General features: G+C 37.4%; 3 protein-coding genes across 3 annotated transcripts; 1 reads left to right on the plus strand and 2 right to left on the minus strand.

The window, feature by feature from the left end:
- Positions 1–177: 177 nt before the first annotated feature.
- LOC135693091 (uncharacterized) lies at positions 178–5,890 on the minus strand. The gene is made up of 2 exons (XM_065211479.2): positions 1,972–5,890; positions 178–1,625 (listed from the first exon to the last, which is right to left on the minus strand). The coding sequence occupies exons 1-2, from the start codon at positions 5,049–5,051 to the stop codon at positions 926–928; spliced, it is 3,780 nt and encodes a 1,259-aa protein (XP_065067551.2). The 5' UTR covers positions 5,052–5,890; the 3' UTR covers positions 178–925.
- Positions 5,891–7,208: 1,318 nt separating this feature from the next.
- Positions 7,209–13,698, plus strand: LOC135693096 (kelch-like protein 20). The gene is made up of 4 exons (XM_065211483.2): positions 7,209–8,601; positions 9,053–9,280; positions 9,926–10,221; positions 11,068–13,698. Exons 1-4 carry the CDS (start codon positions 7,592–7,594, stop codon positions 11,364–11,366), a joined length of 1,833 nt encoding a protein of 610 aa, XP_065067555.2. The 5' UTR covers positions 7,209–7,591; the 3' UTR covers positions 11,367–13,698.
- Positions 11,468–14,648, minus strand: LOC135693105 (ankyrin repeat domain-containing protein 45). Its single transcript, XM_065211492.2, has 5 exons — positions 14,426–14,648; positions 14,018–14,185; positions 13,705–13,799; positions 12,565–12,706; positions 11,468–12,048 (listed from the first exon to the last, which is right to left on the minus strand). Exons 1-5 carry the CDS (start codon positions 14,646–14,648, stop codon positions 11,984–11,986), a joined length of 693 nt encoding a protein of 230 aa, XP_065067564.2. The 3' UTR covers positions 11,468–11,983.
- Between the last annotated feature and the right edge of the window lie 163 nt (positions 14,649–14,811).

The following is a 14,811-nucleotide window of genomic DNA, read 5'->3' on the forward strand; positions in this document are numbered from 1 at the left end:
TTCGGGAAAGATAAGATCTTGTTAATTTTCTTAATTATATAATTGTAGTACAATTTGATAATAATTAATTTGTTAATAATTGGGGGCTGTCCATTGTATTCCTTCTCATTCAGTACGCTGTAATGAAGAAAATGTACTACAGTTTGACCATTATTGGGAGAGGGAGAATACAATGGGCACCGAAGGCCCTGGAATTCGAACGGGGAAAAGGGCGACATCTGTTGTTGAAGAAAATCAAGATCGTTTATAAAGTGCCAAAATTATAGCATCAATAAGTTTTTTTTTTAGAATTTTTAGAAGAAAGAACACCATGAATATGTCTCAATATGTAAAATCAGTTGAAATGGTTCAAAATTGACTGAATTGTTGACATATTGAAATTAAAATTTCACAGGACCTCTATGAAAAGCACTCCGATTAGGACAAGTTAATTAAAATACAACATCATAAAGTTTGTAGATATGCCTACACTGCTACCTGGATAAAAGCTGAAGAACTGATTCTCAATCACAACGAAATCTTTGATTCTTGTTTCTTCCTGCCAAAAAATTCTTGTTATCTTTGATTCTCAGTCTTTAATCATCTGGGATTAATTCAAATCAACACAAATTCTCTTGATTTGGACCACTGCTGCATTTAAAGAAATGAATTGAGGATTTCAAATGCTAGTGTTTTATGTAATCCATTTATATTCTCATATAAAGTATAGATTAATACTTTTAGTAAAAATTTTTCTCACCAAATGAAGTAAGATGCAGGATAAAACACAAAAAGCTACAACGTTTTTCAAATTTCAAATATTGAGAATAAATAGATAGTAATAAATTTACAAATATTTTTGCACAAAAGCAGTTAGTAACTGATATTTCAATGTCAATTAGAATATTTTTCAAAGTTCTGCTCATTTCAAAACAAATGCGCTTATCTAGAAGCCAACCAGTCTTTTCAACTCATCCGCTGCATCTTCACCACTCTGTCCCCTTCTTCTGTTCCTCGGTTCATTTCTTCTTCCTCCTGCGATGTTGTTTCCATTGCCTTCGTTTTTTTTCTGTGGTAAATCATTTCCTTCCTCACTCAAGAAGAACAAGTCGTCACTTCCACGACTGGGTCGACCAGATTTCTTTGTGTTCGCCTCGTGGTTCCCACTTTCTCTGGGCGCATTTGTTGTTTTTTTGCCCATTGGCAATAAATCATCAATCGAATCAAAGATATCATCTTCTTTGCTGCCTTTTGCTGGTGAGTTTTTCTTTCTTTGCGAATCTTGAACTGAGTCTTGCAGCCAGCTTGGTTTATTGCTCTTTGGCTGTTCAGGCTTACTACCACCGGCGCTGCCTCGGTTCTGTAAGAATGAAGGCACGTAACTCGGGGCGAGGTCCAAGGAATCTTCGTCTTCGTCAGAAAACATCTTCACTTCAGTGTCCTTCTTGGCAGCCCTGCTTCCTTGGCCTGATTTCTGCCCAGTCTCCTTTGTTGACTTGATTCCATCTCCCTGGGCAAATGTTCTTCTCTGTGGCAACGGTTTATTGGCAGTGTCCTTTTCCGGCGACACTTCAAGTTCTTCGTCTTCCCAAGGAAACACGCTACTCTTGCGCTGCTGCCCTTTTGCCTGGACTGGTGCACCGGAGCTACAAATCAAAATGATTCCATTAGTGCGATGCTTTTCTTGGAACATCAAATATGTATGTTAAAGATCAAGACAGAAGCTTGAATGTCTAAGCTTAAAAGTACCCAAATGTAACTCTGCAAGTAGCTACAAAACTCATCCTCCTTTTCATGTGATTCCCAATTCCAGGTTTTCTTATTTTGTGACTACTTTTTGGTCATGAAACAATGGCTGCAATCGTCCAATGCTGCTTATTTACTTATAATTAACCAACAAGCCACGGTATGTCCAAAGTACATGAATAAACTCAATCTTACATTATAACAACAACAAAATTAATCATAAACTCAGCAACAGGATAAAATTACCTCTGAAACTTTCGAAGCTCGCTTTCAAGTTTGTTTATCAGCTTTCCCTTTTCTGCCAATTCACTCTCTTTAGTTTTTATTTCGTCAAATAATTTCTTATTCTCACCACCAGCCAACTCTCCTTGTGATTTCAATGTCTCCACTTTATTTTCGAATTCTTTTACCTCGTGCTCCATTTTTTGGTTTTCGTGCTTTAAAACGTGATTCTCGTTTTGCAGAAGTAACAATTTATTTTCAAGTTTTAATATATTTTTGTTGACTTCTTCGATTTCTTGGTTATCTCGTGCAATCTCAGAGAGCTGCTCAACCTCACTCATCAATTTCTGAATTTCTCTTTGCTTACCCTCGTTGGCAAACCTTTCACTTTCAACGTTCTTTAAAGCAATCTCCAGTTGGCTTGTCAAACGAACCAGTTCCTCCTTGCACTTTTCACGATTCATCATTTCAGATTCCTTCTCGACTTTTACCTCTTCCAGCTGCTTTCGCATTTTGACATTTTCATGTTCTTTTTCCTCAATCTCTTCAACGAGGCATTTGATTTCCTTTATCTTGGAAACCAGATCATTTGACAAGTCATTTATCTTGTCTTCTTTTTCTTTGAATTGCTCTTCAACATGCTCATATCGGATCTTCAGTTGGCACACAATATCAACTGACTTCTGCAATTCTCTGCCAGTCTGTGCCAGATTCTTTGCCAATTTTGAGTTCACCTCTTCAAGCTGCTTCTTTTCACCTTCAATGTCTATCATCTTCTTCTGTATCTTTGCCAGCTTTCCATTGACACTACTTAATTCATACCTGTTGTCCACTGCCTCTTCTTTCACTTCTTCGTAACTGTGATGCAATTTTCTCATCTTCTCTTTCAAAGTCCTCAACATCTGATTCTTGGCATCAACTTCTGACATCAGCTCTTTGCAGATCTTTTGTGAGTCCATCTCCCTGATGCTCAACTCACTGCCAAGTTTTCTTGTTAGGTCTAACTCTCGTTTTGTCTCACTAACTTTCTCCTCCACTCGATCACAGTAACTCAGCAAGTTATTATTTTCGTGCCTAAGTTTCTCAATATGCTTTCTAAAGCTGGTCATGGATTCTAAGGTAACAATGCAATATTCGTCATTATTTTCTGCTTTTACTGTTGCATTCAGCAGCTCGATCTCTTCGTCTTTGTATTTCTGAATCATCATATTCTTTGTCAACTCTTTTGACAACTTTCTTGCATTATTTTTCTGATCAACCAGTTCTAGCTTCAGATTTTCTATTTCTTCCTCTTTCTTAGTCATTTCATATGATTGTCGCTTTATCAATACCTTTAAACGCTTCTCCATAACAGCGTTCTCCTTGATAACAGACTCTTTCAGCTTCACGTTCTCTTGTATCGATCTTTCTAACTCCTCTCTACTGCTGATCAAATTCTTTCGCAATCTTTGCAATTCTTTAAGCTTTTCGACATTGCTCTCATGACAAGCTATCTGCTCTTCCCATACATCTTCAATTTTCAAAAAGGCAAATGCTTTTAGTTTCCCGCTGTCTGAAGGTTCTCCTGGCATGATTGCATCTAAGAAATGCTCGTGTTTCACGCAAGAATTACTTGTCGTATGCTTCTCTGATTCCTTGGTACAACAGTTGCATGCCTTTTCTCTGGAACACTCATTATTGTTCTCATTACTCCAGTTATTTTCAACATTGTGGCTGTAATTGCTGTTTTGTGTGTCATCTACTGCTTCCTTCTCCAAACCGGTCTCTTCACAAAGACGAGCAATGCGAATCTGATTTCCAAATCTGTCATTCATTTCATTCAGTTGTTGTTCCCTAAGAACGAGCTCTTCACGAAGATTTCTAATTTCCAATTCCATCTTATTTTCCTTTAAGTGAAAATTTTCCTTTACATGCTTCATTCCCGCCACAAGTGTCTTGTTCTCCTCCTTTTTAAGTCTCAATTCATACTTTAATCTGTCGATCTCTTTCTCTTTCTCTTTGTCCTTGGCAGATTTGAGCTCATTGTATTTCTCAATAAGCTTTTTGTATTGATGCTTCGTTTCATCTTTCTCGATTGCAGTCTTTTCTAGTTCTCGTTGTAACAACTCGAGCTCTCCTTCTTTCTCTCGTCTTATTTCAGCAACTTTAGCTTCGTTCATTTCCGATACCTTCTCTCTGCTTTCTTTGATCACATCTACTTCTTCTTGCCACTTCCTTTTCACGTCATCCATGGCCTTATTTATATCGTCAATGTTCTGCAAATGAGTTTTTTCTTTCTCCAAAGTGACTGCCTTGAAATCCTTAAGCTCTCTTCCATGACTCTCTTGTATCTCCTCTTTTTCGATTGTCAGTTTTTCCACAGCCATAATCAGCTCAGTTCTCTCTCTTTCATATCTAGCAATTTTGAAGTGGAAACCTTTGCTGTTTTTCTTCTCGGTTAAAAGTTCCTCAGTGATGATAGAAACTTCTTCCAACTTTGCATTGAAAAGATTATGATATTTCTCTAGCAAGAGAAAACTGATTTTAAGAATTTCCTTTCTGGAAACTCTAGGCCTTCTTTGCCACCATTTGCTCAGCCCATTTCCCCCTTGCAGAGGTACTATGGCGCCATTGAAGCGACCTTGATTGTTGGCATTCCATGTTTGCACAAATTTCAAATGGTGAAGAATCACAACGACCCTATCATCTCCTCCAGATTTTATTGTGCTTTCCTCCACCATTTTCATGTTGCTTTTTTCTTTCCCTTTTTTCTTTGATACAACCAAGCTTTTTTCAAGCTTGGCTATCATCTGCTCTTCAATGGAGCATTCTTTGTCTGGAATTTTCGTAGCGTTGAAATGAGCAAAGTTCGTTATCGGTTTGTCACCAACATTACTCCTTCCCGTCGAATGACGCTTTTCACATGGCGAGTTAGGCTCAGTCGAGACATCTAACTGAATGTCGTCATTGCTCAAGTCAAGTTCTAGCCGTGGAACAAACACGAAAGACCCTTGAATCGGTGCATTCGACTGTTCAGTCTGATTGTCTTGGCTTTCGCCATTTCTTTCGCCATTTCTTACACCATTTCTTTCGCCGTTTCTTTTGCCGTTACACCCGCTCTCCATTCCTGCAAAAAAAGTAGGAGCAAATTAATTTCATTAAACAGGGGTTTTGAGGCTCTGTAAATATCGCTTGCACGCCAGAACTTACTTTTAGTGAAATGTCAAAAGAAATATAAAATAACAACTATTTAATTCAAATAAATGCAGTAGTTACTCTTTAAAAGCAAAGTCTAGCACAATTCAATGTCTTACCTCAAGCGGCGGTTAACCGAAGGCGTCCAAAACGGAAGCCTTTCGATTCTGCAGGCCGAATCGAAAGCTACTGTTGGCGAGCGCTGAAACAGCGCCGAAATTAGTCAACTGACGTGAAAAATTACCTAGAATGTATTTATTTTTAAAAATGCGAACTATTTGCGAATCTCTTACGAGAACACACCCTGTCCAATGAAGATAACTTCAAAGAATGAAAGGATGAACGATTCGCAAGATAATTTATGAGGTAAAGCAATCTGACGTCACAATCAACCGGCGATACGTCGCGCAGGAAGTATATGAACTACCCCCTTAAAGTCAGTTGCAAATCTTGCATATAAAACAAATATACGGGGGGGGGGGATGGTAGCCAGTAAGGCAGTTTTGCATGTAATAGAAAAATACAGACAGTCAGGATAATGAATAGAAAACACAGATTTAGGTTTACAAAATGAGTCAATGTAATATATCATTTGGTGTTTGGTGCATAGAACAGGACGGTTCTTAGTTGCTACTCCAAGTTTCACGTTTAATGCGATCATTAAGCAAATATATATTCCATATGTGTGTAAATTATATCTGGTTTAACATAACCCATTTGACAAAATCATGCAGATGTCTGTATGCAAAAATAGCTTTTAAGAAATGTGTTTACAGCACATTTGACTGAATAATGACCAAAAGAGATGACTGAATAATGTTAGAAAGTACGTGGCTTGAAGAACAATTGAGATTTCACCACTGCATGATACCTTACATTTACAAAGCTCACTGACAGATAGTCAAATAACTAGTAAGTGGTGCAAAAGTGAAACGTTGCGATGGAAGTGAATGAATTATCAGTCTCGCTTTGGCCAGTTTAAGTCTGATAAAAGGGTTTTTAGCCAAGTTTCAAAATATACTATATTTGCCTAAAGCTTGCAAAATAAACCATTATTAAGGTAAGAGCAAGAGCTTTGATAAAGAACAGACGAGAATAGTAGGAGGCAAATAGTAAAGCGAAGAAAATCCTTGGCTAACGTTGAGGGGAATTAAGAATATCATGAAGTAAAAAAGCGAACGACTGTAACAAAATGGTTGAAGAAGCAGCTATCTTTAATTTTGTTTTTCATTTTGCTGATATTTAAATCTGGCATTGGTTTGGAAAAATAAGTAATTTTAGTAAAAAAGCATAATACTACACTTTAACTACAGTGCAATTAAATATATATATAATAACTCACGGCCCTTTTCAACTTGATTTGTGGCAGAAAGGAACAGAGAGACACGACTTCTTTCGTCAGCACTGCGACCAAACAGGAACACGCTTCTAACAAAATGCCTGACTCTAAAAACTACTGCAGCATGTTTATACATATAAGCACCTACCAATTATTTAATAACAACCAACCAGCTAACAACACATAAGACCAGAAAAGTGTCTTTTAAGCTTTATTTTAGAGGCATTAACAATTAACAGCTAATGAGTGTCCCGGAATCAAAGTCATTGCCAAATAATTCTTCGATAGTCACACGTCTTCAACAGAAGTAAGGGTTGCTTCAAAAGTGCAGGCAAATTGAAAACCTTGCAGATAGAATAAATTTATTTCTCTCTGCATAAAAGGAAGGGTGTTTGATTTTTTGTGTAATAACGAATATGTTGAGCCTTATTATCATCTTCTTTATTCTAAAGATTCTAAATACATTTCACGAAGTTCACGTTCACCTTTCTCATATCATCATGTTCCTGTCGATATCCAAACCAGGGCCCGCGCCATGAATTTCAAAGTGGGGGGGGGGTCAAGGCTAAAAATGTAAGGGGCCAAGGCTTCTTACCACTTTTATTGCAGTTTTAAAACTACTTGCTTTGAAAAAAGTGGGGGGGCCATGGCCACCCAGGCCCCCCCAGTGGTGCGGGCCCTGCAAACATTATTCTCTAGTAATTACACCGATTTCAGACCATCTACAAATAAAACTAACATCCAGACTCTACCCATTTCCGTGTATCGTCAAGTTCTTCAAAACAAAATGAGCTCCTTAATCCTATCATATCTGCTTGGAGGGCGCCTCCGCAGGAACTGTCAGAAAGGAAGATGGCTGCCTAAGTCCAAACAAATTCGCCGCCGCTGAAAATCTGTCGAAGGTTTTATCGTCTTTTTGTCGAAATTGAATTTACTGGGGTCGGTCAAGGGAAATAAAAGATTAATATTTTCGGTTGCTTAACATTATTTCTAGCTGGTTAATGCTAGAATGATTTTTAAAGTTGTTCAAGTAACACACTTCTAAACGAATTCGTGGCAGTCGGTAGAAAGTATGTAGCTTATGTACAGGACAGTCTAAACATAATTGTTAGAACGAAATACGGCGAAGGAATGGAACTTGACGCTACTAAAAGTAGTAGTTCGGAAACTGGGAGAGCAGGAACAGAATCAAGCTCTTCATTTCATTGTAAAATTCCGTTGAAGTTGAGTCAGTCGACTCTTAGTGTTAGGCCGTTTCTTTATCATAAGTCAGAGCGACACCCGAAGACATTGCTAGAGACTCTCAATGGTTTGCGCCAAACAGGTGATCTTTGCGACGTGACAATAGTTGTTGGTCCAAGAAAGATCGACTCGCATAAAGTTGTGTTGTCAGCATGTAGTCCATACTTCCGAGCTATGTTCACAGGTGAAATGACTGAAAGTAGACAGAAAGAGGTGCAGATAAAAGATGTAGATGAAAAGGCAACTGCGCAACTCATTGACTTTGCATATACAGGCTCAATACGAATTGATGAATCAAATGTTCAAACTGTTCTCCCTGCTGCCTGTCTGATGCAGCTGACAGAAATTCAAGAAGCGTGTTGTGAATTTCTCAAGAAGCAATTAGACCCAACCAACTGCCTTGGAATAAGAGCATTTGCAGACACACATGCTTGTTCAGACCTTCTAAGGGTTGCTAATGTATTCTCACATCACAATTTCCAAGATGTCATGGAAGGGGAAGAATTTTTACACCTCCCTATTAAACAATTAACAGACATCCTTTCAAGTGATGAACTAAATGTTGTTTCAGAAGAGCAAGTTTATAATGCTTGTTTGCGATGGGTTCATTACAATTTGGCAGAGCGAAAAGACAGGCTCCATGAAGTCTTGAGTCATGTCAGATTACCTTTAGTAAGTGCAAGGTTTCTAGTGGGTGTTGTAAGTGCGGATTTGCTCATCAAAAACAATGAATCATGTAGAGACTTAGTTGATGAAGCCAAAAATTATTTGCTGTTGCCAGAACAGAGACTACTAATGCAAGGGCCTCGTACTAGACCAAGACAACCTGCAAAAAGAGGGGAAGTCCTTTTTGCTGTTGGTGGTTGGTGTAGTGGGGATGCCATCAATAGTGTTGAGAGGTTAGTTTTTTATTTAAAATTGTTTCTCGCCATAGTTGCCAACTTTTGAAATATATAAACAGGAGACTCAGGGTATATGATGATGATTTAAGTGCTATGCCTTTCTATAAATCTTTTTGGATTAGACTTTGGATTGGATTGGTGTGAGGATGGCTCAGTTGTTAGAGGTGCTGACTAGAAACCCAAGGGTCAGTGGTTCGAGTCCCTGACATGACCAAACTTTCATCCAGAGTGAGGAGAGTCGCCAGCTCTCTGTAATTCCAGGCATAGGAATCACCAGGTGTGGTCACATTGAGAGGAAGGACCAGGACACTGCTCAATAAGCATAAGCTTCTCAGTGTCCTAAAAACTACCTTCGGATGCTAGGTAGCAACAAATACGAAAAAAAATACTTTTGTGACTGTTGCTTCTGAATACATGATTTGTCCTAAATGTTGTTCTGTAATTACAGATTTGATCCACATAAAAATGAATGGCATATGGTAGCAAGCATGAACAAGAGGAGATGTGGTGTTGGTGTTTCAGTACTAGATGATTTGCTGTATGCTGTTGGTGGCCATGATGGCTCTAGCTATTTGAATTCTGTTGAGAGATATGATCCAAAAACAAACCAGTGGAGCTCAGATGTCTCTCCAACCAGTACTTGTAGGACAAGTGTTGGAGTAGCTGTCCTTGATGGGTTTGTGCAGTAACATGTTCTTTTTTCAAATAAGTGACACTGCCTATAGAGGTTTATTGTAGATTTTTGGTTGACCATCAAATGTCTTTATAGGCTAAGTTATCTATGCAAAGGAAAAATTAGCTAAATGCAAAAGCTTATATATCTAGCATTATGTCAGTTTTCATTTTAGCATTTTTAGCCTTATTTTGGTCCAAATCCAAGTAGATAATTATGTTTCATATTTTGGACTTCGCTCCTTGGAAGTTATTAGTCTAACTGGAATTCAATATTCCAGAATCTTCAGTCTGATTTCCTTATGGTCTTTCCAATGACCAGGGTTTTCATTAATTTTGAAGTAGAAGGTATTGGAAAGTAGGCTTTGGAGTCTTACTAAAGTCAGGGTGAAAGTAGGTGACAAAGGTTTTGTGAGTAAGTGGCAGACTTTTGTTTGTTACTAGCTTCTAATGAAATCCTGGATGATTACTGTTATCACTGGAAAACTTTTTATTTTGTTAAAAGTGGCTTGGACAAATCAGCAGGTTTTTGTGAATTGGATAGAGGAGAGGTGAGGGGACAATAGGGATAACCATACTGGGAAATTTTTCAGACCTTTCCTTATCACAAACACTTGTTTGCAACCAACCTTATTGTGATCTGTTTTAGATTTATGTATGCAGTTGGAGGCCAAGATGGAGTCTCTTGCCTCAATATTGTTGAGAAATATGACTCCACCATGAACCAGTGGAGCAGAGTGTCGCCAATGAGTACAAGGAGACTTGGTGTTGCTGTTGCAGTACTGGATGGTTTTCTCTATGCAATAGGGGGAAGTGATGGCACATCTCCTTTAAATACTGTTGAAAAGTATGATCCTAAAGGAAACCAGTGGATTCCTGTGCGTCCTATGGGAACTAAAAGAAAGCATCTTGGTGCTGCAGTTTACCAAGGATGCATATATGTTGGTAAGTGAATGAAATTACTGCTAAAGTATATGCCAGTTATACATTGGTTTGAATTTCCACAATACAACATATAATTAATTACTATAACAATTGCTTGAAAACAAAATGATGTTTGAAGTGAATGACCTGAGTTTAAAGTGGAGTTCTCCAAGCGTTTACTCTGTTCCAAATATAGATGTGTTAATCTTCATGCAAGGGTCTCGTTCGTCAATTTTCACCAAAGCTTGCATGGTCATGCCTGAATTGCAGTGAACTGGAGGTTATTCGTAGAATGGTCCTTTCAATTCAGAGCATTCACTTAAACAACTATTGTCACAACAACAAACACAAGGAGCTGGATAAGATTCAAACATTTATTTATTAACTTTAACGCTGAATGTCAGAAAAGTGCTAATCAAGGAATGATGTTTCGCGTCAAAAGCTTTTCGTCTGACACTCTTCAGAGTATAAAACGTCAGAACATAGATTGAAAACTACGCTTACATACCCAATTGTGGATCGAAAAAGGCCAATCAGAAATGCGAGCAAATGATTGTTGAGGTTGCCCAATCAGTGCAGCTTGCCTATTAAAATGTTACCAATGGATTCCTAAGGTGAAAACAACCTCCTTCTGTGTACACAATAGCAGTCTTTTTCATGTTTAGTCTTTTTCTAAAACTGCTAGGTGAAACAACTTTACCAATAATCTGCCTATTGCTTGCTTATTTCAAAGCCATTTAAAAATTTTGTACCACTAAAAGGTTGTTTGAATGTCATAGCTAAATATGGGATTTTGTTCTGAGGTAATGAGGAGAGACTGATTCTTGAAATTGTTACTGTAATTTATGGATTTTTTATCTATTACAGTTGGTGGCAGGGATGATGCAACAGAGCTGAGCAGCGCAGAGCGATATGAGCCACAGACTAATCAGTGGTCACCAGTTGTTGCTTTAAATTCAAGAAGAAGTGGAGTAGGATTGTCTGTGGTAAATGGCCAGCTTATAGCAGTTGGAGGCTTTGATGGGACAACCTATCTTAAAACTATTGAAGTTTTTGATGTTGCAAAGAACCAATGGGTGTTGCAAAGTGGGATGAATTACAGAAGGCTTGGTGGGGGTGTTGGAGTGGTGACATTGCCACAGTGTGAAGGGTTTGGCTGGCAATAAACTGTATAAATCACTCTGGTTTCACTCCGGGAAAAAAAGATGTTTGGTTTCATTGTCAAAACTTAGGGTTTTCTTCGTTTTTTAGAATGGGTTTTTTTGTAAATGAAATCAATTTTTTTTAATCAAGGTGAAAAGACGGTGATACTTTAAGTAAACATTTAGATTCTATGTAAAAATTGGAACCACAATATCATTTTTGAGCCTTGCATCAAACATGCTTGTCAAAAATAAAGAATGACACTTTGGTCAGTTCTGCTTTATTATTTTTAAGTCATTAAATACATTATGTAGGTAGTATCATACACAGAAAGAGGTCTGCAAACTTTAATTGGTTCTAGGACCAAAAATAGCTTGGACAATAATTGTAAAGTTGGATTTTGTTATAGTTTATTTATAAATAAGAATATACTGCATCTTTATATTTACTGGATGAATATGTAAAACGTTTATCCTGTTAACCACTTGAAATTGGTTTTCAAAAAGATCAAAGAGTAATCTGGATGAAAAAAGTAAAGTTGCCATTATGCATCACTGCACCTTTCTCAATTGGCCTAGTTGAGTCATTATACACATATTTACAATTTTAAGAGTCTGTAAGCTTCTAATTCTTTGTTCTGTTACTTTGATGGCAAAGGAGATTTGGTATTCCTGTTCCTTGATTTGGAAGTTGCTGGCACATCCACTGGAAAGAAAATTATTACTTGATATTATTTCAGTTTTTTTAATGTCATACAGAATGCAAGAGCAAAAAATTGTTCCATGGAATGTATCTATTAGGCTAACATGTGATCATGTTTTTGGGGTCTTAGGGAATTCATAGTCAAGCAAGAGAAGGAGCAGATCCATTTTGTTATTTCCAAAGATATGGTTTTAGTTCCATTGCTTCAGATAAGATAGATACAAAACATTTCCAAGTAGCAAGTTATAAAAGTGACTTGTTTAAAAAGGTAAACTAACAAATGATAGATCAAATAGGGAAATAACTTAAATGCTTAGTTGCTATAAGCAGTTAATTGACCACACAATGACAGAATTTGTGGAGAAGATAGTGATAATTGTTTATGAATTGCCCAATGTCCCTTACAGAAGCAATTCTATCATTCACCTTGAACAACAGAAACTATATCTATTTCAAAGTTTTGCAGGGTGCCAAACTTCCTGCTGGTATATCAATAATTAACTTATAAAGAAAACTAACTCTGTTCCTTCAGCTTTGCAAATATTGGCTGCAAGATGGCTTCAAGGTCCTGTTTTGTCATCTTGATCTCATCTAGGCTTGATGTTTCTTTGTTATTTTCCATCCAGTGGTTTCTTTCATCACAGGCTTTGTTTCCTGTAATCTAGAAGCAAATAAAAGGGCATTTTACTTTATGCAATGTTTTAGTCACTTGCGTTGTAGCTAGCCAAAGGGAATTGGCATACTGCAGTGACATTTTTCAGGTCTGTCAGAATATTTAAGTGTCTTCTGTATGATTTGGTAGTGCTGTTACACTGGAATAATATAAAATAACTTTAATCTGAAGTTTGTAACTTTGACCCAAGACTGTGGAGCATACTTCAAATTGAGGGAGCTAAATAGTTTTTTTTGGGGGGGGGGGGGGGGGTAATCGAATCATGCTTAATAAGAAAGCAAGACAATTTTTTGTATGTTTTTGAGCACATGCTTTCAAGGCTTTGTAGCCCCTACTTCGTTGGTCCCTGTTTGGCTTCTTTTGCCACAACTTGACACTGATTGATGTTTAGAATCAGGTTGAAACTTACTACAAGAAACATTTATATCTTTAGTAACATATAATATATCAAGCTCCTAATTCCTAATTCCAACTAGCAGTTTTGGAATCTATCTACATAAGCACAAAAAACCGCTATTGTGTAGACAGAAGGAGTTCGTTTTCACCTAGGGCTCCATTGGTAATATTCTCTATAGGCAAGTGGCACTGATTGGGCAACTTCAGCAGCCATTTGCTCATGTTTCTGATTGGCCTATTTTGATCCACAACTGGGTATATAATATAAATTTAACTACCAATTTTCACATTGATCAGATGGGCTCATGATACACATTAAAGGCATTTGACACAGTAAAAGTGGCTTACAGCCACTTGACCCCCAGGGCTTGACCAATCAAACTGCACACAGAAAATGTTCCTTTCAAACATGTGTGCTCTGATCAAGTTATTTTTGGATTGGCTGTACTTATGCATATCAAATGCTTTTAAGAGGGGCTTAATTGCTGTTGCTGTATTTTAAAAGTGTGTGCCTGTTTGAATTGAGATAATTGAGATATTGAGATAAACAGTTTACATTAGCTATGATAAAACATATGATTTGAGCTAACCCTGTCATCTTTACTGAGTCTTCCCATGTGCTTTTCAGGGTCGGCAATTGTATCTTTGAATGATTGAATCAGTGATTTTAGACCAGCTCTTGCTTCTGAAAAGGATTAAACACAATATCTTTTACAGTATAATCATCCTGAAATTAACAAAACTCTGAAAATCATTGACTTAGATCATTGTTAGAAATTTCAATAGATTTATCAGAATTTGGAAAGAATAACTGGATCTTATGATATCTTCTGAAGAATTCACTATTGTTATTATTGTCATTTTCAGATTTATCTTCAAATGGATATAATGGCTAAAGTTTACCGGCTTTATCAAGAAATTCCACACAATCAAGGTGGTTATATCTTGCTGCACATTCTCTTGCTCTTTCGTCGTATATTGTTTTCTGTTGGAGATCAGACCCATTTTCAACAAGAATTTTGACACAATCTAACCTCCCCCACGCAGCAGCATGATGTAATGATGTGTATCCTGTGATAGAAAAAATTGCTTAAATTGACAAAATTGATGATAAAAGATGAAAAGTACAAATGCTACAGATGTTAAACTAGAGAGGCAGGGGCTACAATTGGGAGTGCTTGACTGAAAGTCTCCGAACACGAAATTTTCTGCATGTCCAATCCGAACACGAAACTTTAGTCACAGTCATTGAGTGAAAACTTTGAAAATTCGGACCTTGAAAATAACATATTAAGGGTCGAGAAAGCTAACCATTCGCAGTCGAACTATTGGGATTTGCTCCACCGTTCACTAATTCTTGTAATATTTGCGTTCTTCCAAGCATTGAGGCAATATCAAGCGCAGATTTGCCATTTTCATTACGCTGCTCTAGTATTTCAGGATCTTCTGAAGCTAACTTCACCATCTCTGTAGACAGAGAGCTGATATCTTCAATTTCTCCATGCGTTGCTATGTCTATAATATCGACTGCCATCTTTTTTCAGTTGTCAGGTTTCCAGACAAATATGCAATGCTCCTTCGCAGAGATTACATTTTGAGGTGACGTGCCCATGACCTTAGGCCCAAATAAATTTCGCTGCATGTGGCCAGCTGGCTACTTCGGTATTTTACTACAAGAAACAGTTTTATGATCCTGA

This window comes from Rhopilema esculentum, chromosome 11 (assembly GCF_057945365.1).
Source record: "Rhopilema esculentum isolate cy_ngs chromosome 11, ASM5794536v1, whole genome shotgun sequence".
Taxonomy (NCBI): domain Eukaryota; kingdom Metazoa; phylum Cnidaria; class Scyphozoa; order Rhizostomeae; family Rhizostomatidae; genus Rhopilema; species Rhopilema esculentum.